The 15,903-nt window shown below is 41.0% G+C and overlaps 1 protein-coding gene across 1 annotated transcript in view; it reads right to left on the reverse strand.

Moving 5' to 3' along the window:
• Positions 1–15,903, reverse strand: part of LOC144503772 (E3 ubiquitin-protein ligase HECW2-like) — a 416,880-nt gene that overhangs the window by 53,453 nt on the left and 347,524 nt on the right. Inside the window, exon 23 of the mRNA XM_078228621.1 lies at positions 12,339–12,437. Coding sequence (XP_078084747.1) covers positions 12,339–12,437 — 99 coding nt within the window. The remainder of the gene's footprint in view (positions 1–12,338; positions 12,438–15,903) is intronic.

Raw genomic sequence — 15,903 nt, forward strand, 5'->3', positions numbered from 1 at the left:
ACCGTTTTACAATTAAACACTTTTGAAACGTACCAGGAGAACTCCCTACTTTTTAAAAAATAGTGACATTAAATCTTTTATGCCAATATGAGAAAACAAAATGTTTAATGCTGCATCTGAAAGACAGCAGCCCAGAGAGTTCAAAAAAGGTTGCAAGGATAGCTCCATCAATTATAGACCAGTCAGTTTAACATTTGTGGCGGGCAAGCTGCTGAAAACAATTATTTGGATTGAATTAGTAGTCACATGGAAAACTCAGCCAGCATGGATTTCTAAATGGGAAATTATTAACAAACTTTGAGTTTTTTGAAGAGTTAACAGAAAGGGTTGATGAGAGTAATGCTGTTGATGTGGTGTACATGGACTTTCAAAAGGAATTCAATGCAATGCCAAACAACAGACTTGTGAGAAAAGTTATGGGTCATGAAATAAAAAGGACATTAGCAACTTGGATAATAGGAAGCAGAGAATAATGGTCAATGGATATTTTTTGGGCTGGTGGAAGATTTGTAGTGGTGTCCCCAGGTGTTGTTATTGGAGCACTTGCTTTTCCTGATACATATCTATGATCTCGATCTTTATGTGCAGAGGACAAATTCGAAGTTTGTGGATGATACAAAACTTGGGAGAAATGAAAACTGTGAGAAGGACAGTGTAGATCTTCAAATGGATATAGACAAGTTGATGGAGTGGGCAGATAGGTGGCAGATGAATTTCAATGTGGAGAAGTGTGAGGTGATGCATTTTGATAGGAAGAAAATGAAACAATACAAAATAAGGGGTAAAATTCTTAAGGGGTGCATGAGCAGAGGGACCTGGGTGTATGTGTGCATCAGTCATTGAATTTGGCAGGACAGCTGGAGAGCGCAGCTAATAAAGCATATAGTATATCCTGGGCTTTACTGATAGGATCATTGAGTGCAAGAGCAAGATTATGCTGAACTTATACAAGACACAAGTTAGACCTTAGCTGGAGTGTTGTGTACACTTCTGGGCACCACACTATAGGAAGGATGTGAATGCAGTGGAGAGAGTGCAGAAGAGGTTTACAAGAATGGTTACAGGCATGAGAAACTTCAGTTATGAGGATAAATTGGAGAGGCTGGGACTGTTCACCTTGGAGAGAAGAAGGCTAAGGGGGGATTTCTTACAGATGTTCAAAATCATGAGCAGGCTGGACAAAGATAGGGAGAAAGTGTTCCTGCAGAACAAGAGGGCACAGATTTTAAATGATTTGCAAATGTGATATAAAAAAAAACATTTTCACACAACTGGTTTGGATCTGGAACCCACTGCCTGGGTGTATGATGAAGTCAGGTTCAATCGAGGCATTCAAGAGGGCATTAGGTGATTACTTGAATAGAAACAATTTGCACGGTTATGCAGGAAAGGCAGGGGAAATGACAATAAGTCATAATGTTCATTTGGAGAGCTGGCACAGACAGGATGGGCCAAATGGCATCCTTCTGTGATTCTATCTCAGTTATTGCACTGGAATACCAGCCTAAATTATACGTTCAAGTCACTGGAATGGAGTTGGAACTTGCGCTCTTCCAATTTAAGGGGTGGAAATGATGTATCATTTTACATATAATGGTCGGCCACTCAAAACCAATGATAGAGAATTAAAGGAATGGTTAAATAAAACAGTGAAATAAAACAGCAACAGGCCTTGGACTTTCATTTCTTCTGCAGTCTTTTGAAGTTGGAAAATTTTGGAAACCCAATTTTTAAAATGAAGTAAAAAGACAAGGGCTGGGATTTTCCAACCCTGCTGTGGCAGGACCCAGCACGGGAGATTCAATGGGCCAGCCAAGTCTTTTGACTTCTGGTGGGACTGGGTGATCCTGGTGGTGGGTGCAGCTGGAAAATTGCAATTCCCATCAACAGAAACCATCTGCTGTAATGCCCCTTTCCTTGTATTTCACTAGAGGGATTATTTAAAAAAAATTAAAATGTGATATTTCGGAACATGTTTAGGTATAGAATCATTGGTTAACTACTCATGTTGCGCCTCAGAGGAGATTAAAATTAAATGCTCGGTTTGGTTAAATCAAAAAATGTATTAAATATTTCTAGTATTTATCAAAATTTCTTTTGCAAGTTATTATGGAACCTCTTTCCACCACGCTTTCAGGCAGTGAATTCCACATCATAATAACTTGCTTCAAAAACATTTTTTCTCATGTTGCCTCTGGCTCCTCTGCTAATCACCCTAAATCTGTATCCTCTGACTAAAGCTTTTGCCACTGAAGACATTTTCTCCTTATTTATTCTATTAAATAAATCCAATTCAATTTTCAAGTTTGCTGACGGCAGCACCGTAGTGGGTTGGATCTCAAACAATGACGAGACAGAGTACAGGAATGAGATAGAGAATCTGGTGAACTGGTGCGGCAACAATAATCTCTCCCTCAATGTCAACAAAACGAAGGAGATTGTCATCAACTTCAGAAATCATAGAAACCCTACAGTACAGAAAGAGGCCATTCGGCCCATCGAGTCTGCACCAACCACAATCCCACCCAGGCCTTACCCCCATATTCCTACATATTTACCCACTAATCCCTCTAACCTATGCATCTCAGGACACTAAGGGGCAATTTAAGCATGGCCAATCAACCGAACCAGCACATCTTTGGAATGTGGGAGGAAACCGGAGCAACCGGAGGAAACCCACGCAGACACGAGGAGAATGTGCAAACTCCACACAGACAGTGACCTAAGCCGGGAATCGAACCCAGGTCCCTGGAGCTGTGAAGCAGCAGTGCTAACCACTGTGCTACCGTGCTGCCCAAGAAGCGTAAAGGAGAACATGCCCCTGTCTACATCAATGGGGACGAAGTAGAAAGAGTCCAGAGCTTCAAGTTTTTAGGTGTCCAGATCACCAACAACCTGTCCTGGTCCTCCCATGCCGACACTATAGTTAAGAAAGCCCACTAATGCCACTTTCTCAGAAGACTAAGGAAATTTGGCATGTTAGCTCCGACTCTCACCAACCTTTACAGATGCACCATAGAAAGCATTCTATCTGGTTGTATCACAGCTTGGTATGGCTCCTGCTCTGCCCAAGACCGTAAGGAACAACAAAAGGTTGTGAATGTAGCCCAATCCATCACGCAAACCAGCCTCCCATCCATTGACTCTGTCTACACTTCCCGCTGCCTCGGCAAAGCAGCCAGCAGAATTAAAGACCCCATGTACCCCAGACACTCTCTCATCCAGCTTCTTCTGTCGGGAAAAAGATACAAAAGTCTGAGGTCACGTACCAACCGACTCAAGAACAGCTTTTTCCCTGCTGCTGTCAGACTTTTGAATGGACTTACCTTGCATTAAGTTGATCTTTCTCTATACCCCAGCTATGACTGTAACACTACGTTCTGCACTCTCTCGTTTCCTTCTCTATGAACGGTATGTTTTGTCCGTATAACACGCAAGAAACAATACTTTTCACTGTATGTTAATACATGTGACAATAATAAATCAAATCAAATCTATTAAAACCCTTCACAGTTTTGAATACTTCTATTAAAACTTCCCTTAGACTTCTCTGTTCTAAGTAGAACAATACCAGTTTCTTTCATCATTGTACTTAACTGAAATACTGAATCCCAATACTAGCCTAGTAAATCTCCACATCATACCTACGGTTGCTGCAACAGCCTCAATACTCAACACCGACAACTGCCAATCTCCAGATGCAATTCTACATCCGCTTCATCCTGGACCACAATGTCTTCACCTTCGACTACCAGTTCTTCATCCAATCACTTGATGAAGGAGCAGCGCTCCGGAAGTTCGTGATTCCAAATAAACCTGTTGGACTGTAACCTGGTGTTGTGAGACTTCTTACAATATCAAACACACCACCTTCATCAACCCTCTGTTACTTCAAAGAACTCAATCAAGTTAGTCAGTGCAAACATGACTTGCCTTTAACATGTAATATATAGACACATATAGAGTACAGAGTTAGAAACTCTATTGTTGGGCGCATATAAATCGAGAATGTCACATCACACACTACTACAGAACAGTCAGGACATTAAGCAACAATGTATCAGTCACCACCCACATGAAGAGTTGCTAAGTTTCAGCAAATGAGTCTGAAAGTGTGATTACTTCAAATTTCTGGGAACCACAAGACCTAGCATACAGATTCAATTGTGGCTTTCAAAATGGAATGGAATAGTTTACTGAAGAAAAAACATTTGTAGGGCTACAGGGAAAAGGCAGGGGTTATGGGACTAGCCGAGTGATCTTGCAGAGAGTCGACACGGAGACAGGCATTTCTGTGCTGTAACCATTCAATGATTCTATTCTATATATTTTGAGTGTCAATTCGTTTTCTCCCAAATAAATGTCACTAAAAGTTTACTCCTGCTGACATTAAGCTGACTGTGATTGTCAGTTTTGTCCCTTTTCCTTTCTTAAAAAAAACATTTGTGTAACATTTGCAATGCTCCAGTCCTCTGGCACCTTTCCCAAAATGATCATGGCCAAAGTCTCCACATTTTCCACCTTTACTTCTCTTAACCTAGGAATACATCACAACTGGACTGAGTGACTTTTCTACTTTGAGCACTGCCAACCTTTTACCAAGTTATCATCTTTACCTTTTTTTAACCTGTATAATCAATCTACCACCTTCTCCTTTACTGTGACTTGCTCACAGATTAGAACATGTGACTACAAGCTAATTCTAAAATAGTTATTTTGTTGATCATTAAGAGGGTAGGGCAACATCTCACACCGCCCAAATCACCTTTTTTTGTTTTGTTATAGACCTTGGATTTGAAGGCATTCCACTCTTTTGTTGAAATGCTATAGTAATTAAATATTGGAATAAATAATTTTTAAACTTAGCTTAGATTCTTGAAATTCCTCTTACAGGCAAAATTGAGGAGGTGATTTCAAGGCAACTGTTCTTTCTTCTCTAATGCTTCTTTATATTATGGAACTATTACTGTAATTGTTTTAGTATGCCAAATGTGCCCTGTTTATACTCTGGGGTAGGTTTGACAATAATGGAACTTGAGCATCATTCTGCTTTAGTTGTGTTGGCATCACAGATGAACGCTTCTTCCTTTGCTATTGGATGCACTTAAGAAACTGCCTCCCTATGAGGGTTTCAGTGCCTTCAACAAATAATGGTGTTAGAGAATTTCAAAATACTCTGGGATTTAAAACACTAATAAAAACTACTAGAACTAAGTAGATTAACATTTCAGATGTATACTTTGGCCAAAATGCAGGCTGCTCTGAGGCATAATGGGATGGGAGCTAGCTAAGAACTGCATTCTTTCAGAACAATGCAGTCACAGAGTACAATTTTTATCAGTATAGGTCAGAGAAAGTACAGATTCCCAGACTCCAATAAAGGTGGGAACAGGAGCTTTTGACTCTATGATTTGCATCAGAGGTTGCTAAGAGACAGTGAGAAAGACACCTTTGAACTCTATGACTAGCGTTATAGAAGTTGCTAAGAGACAAGAGGGTAGGAGCTTCTGGATTCTATGGATCAATGAACTCCTATGTTGTCAGGGGGCAGGATGCAGTTGGCTAAACTATATGACATTTATTAATAATGATTGACCTGTACTGATGATGATTGATTCATACCTGGTAAGAATGAACCAGGAGGCGGGAAAAGTGATTTTGGAGATGTATAATTATGTTGGTGAATGTAATGCAACTTCAGGGAGGCATCAGACTGCCTAATGTCTCCCCCCATCGTATGTTGGCCAATAAACATCTTTCACCAGGATACTACTGTGTCGTGAATCTTTGTATCAGCTAAAGTTTTGGCTGATACAAGTTTTGGCTTTCTGAAAGAAAGCCCGTCTACAAATGGCAATGCATTATTCATGTCTGAGGGATGTCTCTAATGGTTCTTGCTGCATTGGCTAACTCTGTAATGTAAAGGGGCATCATAAAAGGGTTCACAGTTAATCATTTGAACAATACATTCTGATTAAAAGAATATTCACAGCAGCTTTTAAAAGGACTATGAATATTTCTGAGTACCGTGCTGTTAGAAAATATCCCTGCAGCCTACATGAAATTTATGTCAAGCTGCCTCGCAGGGTGTTCGTGCAATCTATCAAAATAGTATCATGGAAAGTGAGCTGGGTAAATGACCCAATAAATCAAATCAGAAGAGACACCTAAAGAGACAACAGATATAGAAAAAGGCTTGTTCTACCTTTTTTAAAAAGAAGTTGGCCTTGCACTCTAGAATTCTACAAGGGAAGATTTTTCAAATGATGTCAATTTCAAGAGTTCATCCTCTGCAGCTTCAGCAGAAATTCTGCAGTAACTGTAGAAATGGACATGGTTGCTATATCTCCAGTGATCACCTGCTGAAGTTATGGCAGCGTAGCAGGAAAGTTCCCATGAAAATTACCACTATCCATTGATAACCTTCCATGAAAGATTGACATGTCCTGGAGATTTCAAAATATTTAAGTTCTGAGCACAGATAATCTAACTGTTTCCAGTAAGAATCTTCAAGTAAATGAGGAGAAAAATTGAAACCAGGTTCAAAGTAATTTCCTTGGTAGATGCTCTAGGATTGGGAAAACTTATTGAAATCATGGCGAGACAAATCTTCAGATCAATAAGAAGATTGGTCTTCCAAATGAGACTAACTAACAAGGTCTGAAGCTTACAATATGTATTTTTGGGATGATTACATCCTTAAGTTGTCCACTGTGATGCCATCAATGTTATAGTAAGTGATCTCACAACACCAGGTTAAAGTCCAACAGGTTTATTTGGTAGCACGAGCTTTCGGAGCACTGCCCCTTCATCAGGTGAGTGATTCTGAGTACATGCACCTGATGAGGGGCAGTGTTCCGAAAGCTCGTGATACCAAATAAACCTGTTGGACTTTAACCTGGTGTTGTGAAACTATTTACTGTGCCTACCCCAATCCAATACCGGCAACTCCACATCATCAATATCGTAGTTCAGGATTCTTTAGCTATTTTTCCACTAATAAAGATTTGTACTTTAGTAGTTTATAGCCTGTTTTGTAACACACATCAGAATGTTAGTCAAGTGGTAACTGTCTGCCATGGGAGAGTTTATGCTTTTACGTTAAGTTATGTACCCAGCAAAGTGGGGTACGATATAGGTGGTCTTTATTTTTGTAATAGTATGCAGACAGAAACTATCCTGATCATATCAAATTTCTTCTGTCAGACCTGTGCGCATTTGCCTTCTGTGAAGTAAAACAGCTCACATATCTAAAGGAGAATATTGTGCAACCTAGTGTTAATTCTGTCTTTGAAAAGCTTGAAGACCATAAGACCATAAGACCATAAGACATAGGAGCGGAAGTAAGGCCATTCGGCCCATCGAGTCCACTCCACCATTCAATCATGGTTGATTTCAACTCCATTTACCCGCTCTCTCCCCATAGCCCTTAATTCCTCGAGAAATCAAGAATTTATCAATTTCTGTCTTGAAGACGCTCAACGTCTCGGCCTCCACAGCCCTCTGTGGCAATGAATTCCACAGACCCACCACTCTCTGGCTGAAGAAATTTCTCCTCATCTCTGTTCTAAAGTGACTCCCTTTTATTCTAAGGCTGTGCCCCCGCGTCCTAGTCTCCCCTGTTAATGGAAACAACTTCCCTACGTCCATCCTATCTAAGCCGTTCATTATCTTGTAAGTTTCTATCAGATCTCCCCTCAACCTCCTAAACTCCAATGAATATAATCCCACGATCCTCAGACGTTCATCGTATGTCAGGCCTACCATTCCTGGGATCATCCGTGTGAATCTCCGCTGGACCCGCTCCAGTGCCAGTATGTCCTTCCTGAGGTGTGGGGCCCAAAATTGCTCACAGTACTCCAAATGGGGCCTAACCAGTGCTTTATAAAGCCTCAGAAGTACATCCCTGCTTTTGTATTCCAAGCCTCTTGAGATAAATGACAACATTACATTTGCTTTCTTAATTACGGACTCAACCTGCAAGTTTACCTTTAGAGAATCCTGGACTAGGACTCCCAAGTCCCTTTGCACTTTAGCATTATGAATTTTGTCACCGTTTAGAAAATAGTCCATGCCTCTATTCTTTTTTCCAAAGTGTACGACCTCGCACTTGCCCACGTTGAATTTCATCAGCCACTTCTTGGACCACTCTCCTAAACTGTCTAAATCTTTCTGCAGCCTCCCCACCTCCTCAATACTACCTGCCCCTCCACCTATCTTTGTATCATCGGCAAACTTGGCCAGAATGCTCCCAGTCCCGTCATCTAGATCGTTAATATATAAAGAGAACAGCTGTGGCCCCAACACTGAACCCTGCGGGACACCACTTGTCACCGGTTGCCATTCTGAGAAAGAACCTTTTATCCCAACTCTCTGCCTTCTGTCTGACAGCCAATCGTCAATCCATGTTAGTACCTTGCCTCGAATACCATGGGCCCTTATTTTACTCAGCAGTCTCCCGTGAGGCACCTTGTCAAAGGCCTTTTGGAAGTCAAGATAGATAACATCCATTGGCTCTCCTTGGTCTAACCTATTTGTTATCTCTTCAAAGAACTCTAACAGGTTTGTCAGGCAGGTTTAAGATGGTGCAATCCAGTAGAAGGCTCTGGGAGAATCACTGTTACACTCTTGGGTCCCATTATCACACTGGTAGATGGAAGACGTTAGATAGAACTTTCATAAAAAGCATGTACTTAGATCCTCAAAGGAGCACTGACAACACTGAACACCAGGACTCTCAGGATTTTTAGGAAATTGGGCCAAAGAACAGTACAGCACAGAAACAGGCCCTTCGGCTCTCCAAGCTTGCGCCGATCACATTGCCCTATCTCGACCAACCGCTTGTATCCCTCTAATCCCTGTCTGTTCATGTGTCTATCCAGATAAGTCTTAAATGTTGCTGACATGTCTGCCCCAACCACCTCACTTGGCAATGTATTCCAGGCCCTCATCACTCTCCATGTAAAAACTTCCCCCGCACATCTCCACTGAACCTCTGCCCCCTTACCTTGAACTTGTGCCCCCTTGTAATTGTCATTTCTGCCCTGGGAAAAAGCTTTCTACTGTTCATCTTATCTATATCCATCATAGTTTTATAAACTTCTATCAGGTCGCCCCTCAGACACTGTCTTTCTAGGGAGAACAATCTCAGTTTATTCAATCTCTCCTCATAGCTAATACCCTCCATACCAGGCAACATCCTGGTAAAGCTTATCTGTACTCTCTCCAAAGCCTTCACATCCTTCTGGTAGTGTGGCAACCAGAATTGGACATAGTATTTCAAATATGGCCTAACCAATGTTTTATATAACTAACATAATTTACTCGATGCCCCGTCCATATGCTTTCTTCACCAACTTTTCCACCTGTGCTGCCACTCTTAAGGATCTGTGGACCTGCACGCCCAGATCTCTGTGTGTATATGCTCCTGATGGTTCTGCCATTTATTTTCTAGCTCCTACCTGAATTGGATCTACCAAAATGCATCACATTGCATTTGTCCGGATTAAATTCCATCTGCCATTTCTCTGCCCAATTTTCCAGCCTATCTACATCCTGCTATATTCTCTGACAATCTTCATCACTATCCTCAACTTCACCAATCTTAGTTTCATCCACTAACTTGCTAATCAGACTTGCTACGTTTTCTTCCAAGTCATATATTACAAACAGCAGAGATCCCAACACTGATCCCTGCAGAACACCACTAGCTGCAGACCTCCATTCAGAAAAACACCTTTCCACCGCTACCTGTCTTCTTTGCCCAATAAGAAGTCTAACAACACCAGGTTAAAGTCCAACAGGTTTATTTGGTAGCAAAAGCCACGAGCTTTCGGAACGGGCTCTCCCTTCATCAGGTGGGTGGGAGTTCTGATTACAAACAAGGCACAAAGACACAAACTCAATTTACATGAATAATGATTGGAATGTGAGCCTTTACAGCTAATCAAGTCTTAAAGGTACAGACAATGTGAGTGGAGGGAGCATTAAGCACAGGTTAAAGAGATGTGTATTGTCTCCAGACAGGACAGCTAGTGAGATTTTGCACAGCCAGGCAGGTTGTGGGGGTTACAGATAGTGTGACATGAACCCAATATCCCGGTTGAGGCCGTCCTCATGTGAGCAGAACCTGGCTATCAGTCTCTGCTCAGCGACTCTGTGCTGTCGTGTGTCGTGAAGGCCGCCTTGGAGAACGCTTACCCGGAGATCAGAGGCTGAATGCCCACACCAGTTCTGAATCCATCTAGCTAGCTCACCCCTGATCCTGTGTGATTTAATCTTTTGCACCAGCCTGTCATAAGGGACCTTGTCAAATGCTTTATTAAAGTCCAGTTAGACAACATCCACAGCCCTTCCCTCGTCAATCATTTCTGTCACCTCCTCAAAAAACTCAATCAAATTAGTGAGACATGACCTCCCTTGTACAAAACCATGCTGTCTGTCAACTCTGGAGCCATTTAGAAATGATGGATGGGATCCAACTCTGGGACCTTTGGCCCCAATCCCAGACCTGGGGAGCAATTTCCACCCTGCACTCTCAACCTGGCTGGCACTAGTGCGGAGATAGGCATTTCATAACTCTCCTCAATTTTTGTGAAGTTGGGCTATGTTCCAGATGATTCATGGTTCATGGCCCATCAGAGGAGTTGTGAACCATATTCTGGATTCAGACAAAGTAAGTTTAATAGGTCTTACCCAGGCCCCCATGCCACCTTCATGCCCACGCACCCAGTATGCGCTATGTACAGAACCAATGAACCAGAAAACAACGGCAAGTGTTGAAGTGCTGAAGGAAAAGAAAACACCCATGCAGAAATCTGCTTTGAAAGAACTGTGGTTGAATAGCAATCAAACAGGTCCTTTATAGTATCAATAACAGAAGGTTTACCCACTTAACACCTCAATCTTTTCCAGATAAACATACAGGCATTGACAAAAGAGATCACAGAAATAATAAATTATTATAACCTCATAAAGATGTCAATCAGGCAAAGTAAAAACTCCACTTCAGTTTGTCCAAAAAGACCCCTGCCATACTATTGCAAGATGAGAGTCTTGGAGCTGAGTCAAGTATTCATAATCAACATCTCTGGGAACTGTATCTGAAGATGGCCAGACATCTTGTTCCCCACCTGGGCTCATTGTGAATGTTTGGCTGAGCTCCAAAATACTTTGCATCCAGGGCACTTACAAATGCTACCATCTAATTGCCAGAAGAAATAAATTCTACTTATAACTCTCCTTATAGCTAAAATAATAATTCTAGGAACTGAAAATGCCCGCATACACCACAGGTGGATGCTTGGTGGAATTTAGGGCCTATAATCATCAAAAAGATTGTCATCATTGTAAAATAACTGCTCAAAATTAGGTGGTTTTCTTTGATAAATGTTAAATTATCCTATCGTTCCTTGAAGGTGCACGAATAGGGGCAAATCTGCACAGAATGTGATGCAAGTTCAAGTAAAGTTTAAGTAATGTATATAATAGTGAGATAATGGGATAAAAGAATATCATTTAAGATGTCTCAGATTGTACAATTTCCAATGATTATCTTGTCTCATTGATGAAAGCATTAAATCTAACTGCCAATTTCAAATCAAAATAGTAGTCAGATGGGTAAGGAAAAAATGAAATAGGAGTCAGTTAGTGAAGATACAAAAAGTGGAGAGAGAGAGATGCCAAAGACTGATCTATTCAGAATCAACTTTCCTTTTTGTTTTACTTCTGTATGGTCCAGAGCAACATTTCTGCAGCTCATTCCCCAATATTATAAGGTGAAAAACTATTTTGAACTCTTAAGTCTAAATCACTGCTCATTAATGTAAATTACATTGGTATAATTAGCTGGGATTTTCTGCCCCACCCCCAGCAGGTTTTCCTGCTGTGGATGTGGTGTGCCACTAGCTGCTGGCGGGATCTTCCAGTGCTGCTAAAGTTATGGGCTTTTGCATTCTTCACCTGCCTTACCACCAGGGAACCCGCCATAGAGGGTCAACTTTGGCAGGACCAGAAGATCCCACCAGCGGGAAGGGCCAGAAAATCCCATCAGTTGTTACTTTAATATTCCTTAAAGGAGTATATGCTCAATGAAAAAATGTGTGCCAACCATAACAATTGTAACATCAACATTTTCTTGGTTCTCAATCATCAAGAAAAAAAAATTCAAATCATGCAATAGGTTTATACATAGAGGCATTTTTGTGGCTAGGAGAGTATTTGTGACAGCACTAAGTGTAGGTGATGCACATGGGTCAATGAAAGTAGCACTGAAACAGTAAAATAGTTTTACATATCAATCTAATGACCATATCAAATAATATAGCATCAATTCTTACATTCTAAGAAGGCCCTTGTAAAATGGTCGGGTGAAAAAGGCATCAAGCAGATATTGGTGGATAAGAGCAAGACCAAGGATTCGACCACTGAATCGGAACCTAAAACAAAAATGGGTGCAAAATTAAGTTGCTTTTAAGTAGTGGCAAATTATACATTACCACAGTATTTTGTTTTGTTAAAGTGCCTCTTCCCATGTTTGAGCCTACTTATTCATAGACTAGTAATATACAGATTGTTGTACTGACAATATCAATGATCACTTGCATTTATGTCGTGGCTGTGCTTTCAGTTGTTTAGATCCTAACCTCAGGAATTCCCTCCATAAATCCTTCTGCCTCTTTTTCCTCCATTCTACTCAACATTCAAAGTTTAATCAATTTTTGTGTTAACACGAACTGAAGCCTTCATTAAAATATTTAAGAGTATTGCTCTGACAATTCCTACTTGGCTTTTATCCATTAAGTTTATGGTTCAATTACAAAATGATGCTTCAGAGCAAATGTTAAACTCTGAAAGATTTATTGGACAATGGATCCACTTATGATCAATTCTGGTAAGATAAAATAATGTACAGTTTAAAGTGAGGCATTTCCATGAGCAACAACACTTCTAGTCCCTATACTGTAAACAGATGTTACGTGAAAGTTACGTGAACTGTTTACAGCAAATAAGTGCAATATTAGTTACCATACTAAATGTACCTGGAAAATCTCTTTTTTTTAAAATCACTTAAGTATTAATCATTGTATAACCCCTTTGACTTTTCTTGCATGAAATTTTTAGTGCATGGCAAACAGATTTGAGATCAGAAATAAATGGAGGCTAGCAAGCCTGCCTTGCTTGTGGAGATGGGTCACTGCTAGGTGTCAGTAACTTCACAGAAAAATACATGATCACATCCTCAGAGAGACAGGTTGCCAGACAGGCACCTCTTTCTCATCACTACTTGCCTGAGAATCTGGTAGTCAGCTTGCTGATTCAGCCAATTCAATGGGCAGGTAAAAATCAACCACAGTGTTGAGTGACTGGAGTCGCATGTAGGTCAGACTGACTAAGAACAGTAGGTTTTCCTGCCCTGAAAACATTATTGAGCCTGTTCAAAACAATCCAACAGCTTCTCAGTATTTTGTTTTTGTACAGATACCAGGCTTTATTTTTATATAAACTGGATTCAGTTTCTCAAACAATGGGATTTGAACACTCATTCTCTCCAGACCTTTGGTTTACTAGTCCAGGCTACCATACATTTACTTGTCCTCGGGCAATTGCTGGAAAAAAAAACTTAGGTCTTTCATTTTGACATTAGTTTTTAGCAATCTGAATAGTTACAAAACTAAAGTCAATACCTTGTGTTTATTAATCAGAGCATTAGTTGATTTGTCATTTAGTTTATATAATAAAAGAAATCACCGAAAGAACCATGCTCCTCGGCAAACATAACTCTTCATTAAGGCATCATAAATTTACAAACGGATATTATTCTATCATTAGTTGTGTGAAAAAATATTTTGCATTTATTTTGGGAAAAAAAATACTCCATTTTCTCCATAGCCAACTTTCTAAATTTTGGAAATTGAGAGGCAAGTGGATTTGTCATTAAAGCTTTCCCACATAGCTAGCTCACCACTGCCACCTTCTCTGACTTAACTCTGACAATCATTGATTTAGTGTCAGATGCTGTAGACTATCAAGGCTGTCAATTAAAAGGATCTGCCTCAGAGAATCTCTGCAAAGTACATCAGGGAGCTTGGAAACGGGTAAATTTATTGTTTTAAGGTGCAATCCAAAGTAACATTTTCCTATAAATACTTTTGGCAGTCAGAGACCAGAGAAACACAGTGCAAATGAGCATTGTATTGGCTTCTTCACATCGATATATTTGTCAACTTCTGTTCATTCCAAAATATTTCATTTAATACACAGCATTGGATTTAGCTTAGTTGGCTGGACAGCTGGTTCGTGATGCAGAGTGACACCAACAGGGCAGCACGGTAGCACAGTGGTTAGCACTGCTGCTTCACAGCTCCAGGGACCTGGTTCGATTCCCGGCTTGGGTCACTGTCTGTGTGGAGTTTGCACATTCTCCTCATGTCTGCGTGGGTTTCCTCCGGGTGCTCTGGTTTCCTCCCACAGTCCAAAGATGTGTGGGTTAGGTTGATTGGCCATGCTAAAATTGCCCCTTAGTGTCCTGGGATGCGTAGATTAGAGGGATTAGCGGGTAAAATATGTAGGGATATGGGGGTAGGGCCTGGGTGGGATTGTGGTCGGTGCAGACTCGATGGGCCGAAAGGCCTCTTTCTGTACTGTAGGATTCTGTGAATTCTATGAACAGCATAGTTTCAATTCCTGTGCTACCTGAGGTTATTCATGAAGGATCGCCTTCTCAACCTTGCCCCTTGCCTGATACTCAGGTTAAATCAACACCAGTTAGCTCTCCCCTTTAAAAAGGGAGAGCAGTCTATGGTCACTTGGGACTACGGCGACTTAACCCCTTTATAATGCATGGTGTTTGAAATCTTTGTATAGACTTTAAACCAGGTACTGATGGTATGAAGGCTATCCATTATCTTTTACTGACATTTTTATTGCTTTGTGTGTAAAAACTTTTAAAACCTTTGATGATTTCTTTCTCAACTGCCAACTCTGTTTTTAACTCACATAAAGAAGCATCTTAAAGCATTTCTGATTTGCATAGGAAAATCTGCATATTAACCTAAAAATTAATATTCACATTTTCTTATTTATTATTGTAAATTTGTTATTGCAAGTAATATCTGGAGGCTTGGGGGGTGTGGGGGGGGGGGGGGGGGGTGGGGGGAGTGTGTGGAGACACAAAAAGGCCCACAAGAATCAGTCAACAGTTCATTTAACTCAGGTTTGAAAATATTAAATGACCAGCCTCCAGTGCTCCCTGGGGAAGAGAATTCCACAGTCTAACAACTCTCAGGAATATATTCTCCTCATCTCTGTCTTAAATGGCAGATCCCTTATTTTTAAACAGTGTCCCCCAGTTCTAGTCTCTCCAATAAGGGAAACATCTTCTCAGCAACTACCCAGTCAAGTTTCCTCAGGATCTTACAGGTTTCAAGAAGATCATAGAATCCCTACATGCAGAAGGCGGCCATTCGGCCCATTGATTCGGCACAAGCTATCATAAGAACATAAGAACATAAGAAATAGGAGCAGGAGTAGGCCATCTAGCCCCTCGAGCCTGCCCCGCCATTCAATAAGATCATGGCTGATCTGACGTGGATCAGTACCACTTACCCGCCTGATCCCCATAACCCTTAATTCCCTTACCGATCAGGAATCCATCCATCCGCGCTTTAAACATATTCAGCGAGGTAGCCTCCACCACCTCAGCGGGCAGAGAATTCCAGAGATTCACCACCCTCTGGGAGAAGAAGTTCCTCCTCAACTCTGTCTTAAACCGACCCCCTTTTATTTTGAGGCTGTGTCCTCTAGTTTTAACTTCCTTACTAAGTGGAAAGAATCTCTCCGCCTCCACCCTATCCAGCCCCCGCATTATCTTATAAGTTTCCATAAGATCCCCCCTCATCCTTC

The sequence above is a fragment of the Mustelus asterias genome, chromosome 14, assembly GCF_964213995.1.
Source record: "Mustelus asterias chromosome 14, sMusAst1.hap1.1, whole genome shotgun sequence".
NCBI classification, from domain to species: Eukaryota; Metazoa; Chordata; class Chondrichthyes; order Carcharhiniformes; family Triakidae; genus Mustelus; species Mustelus asterias.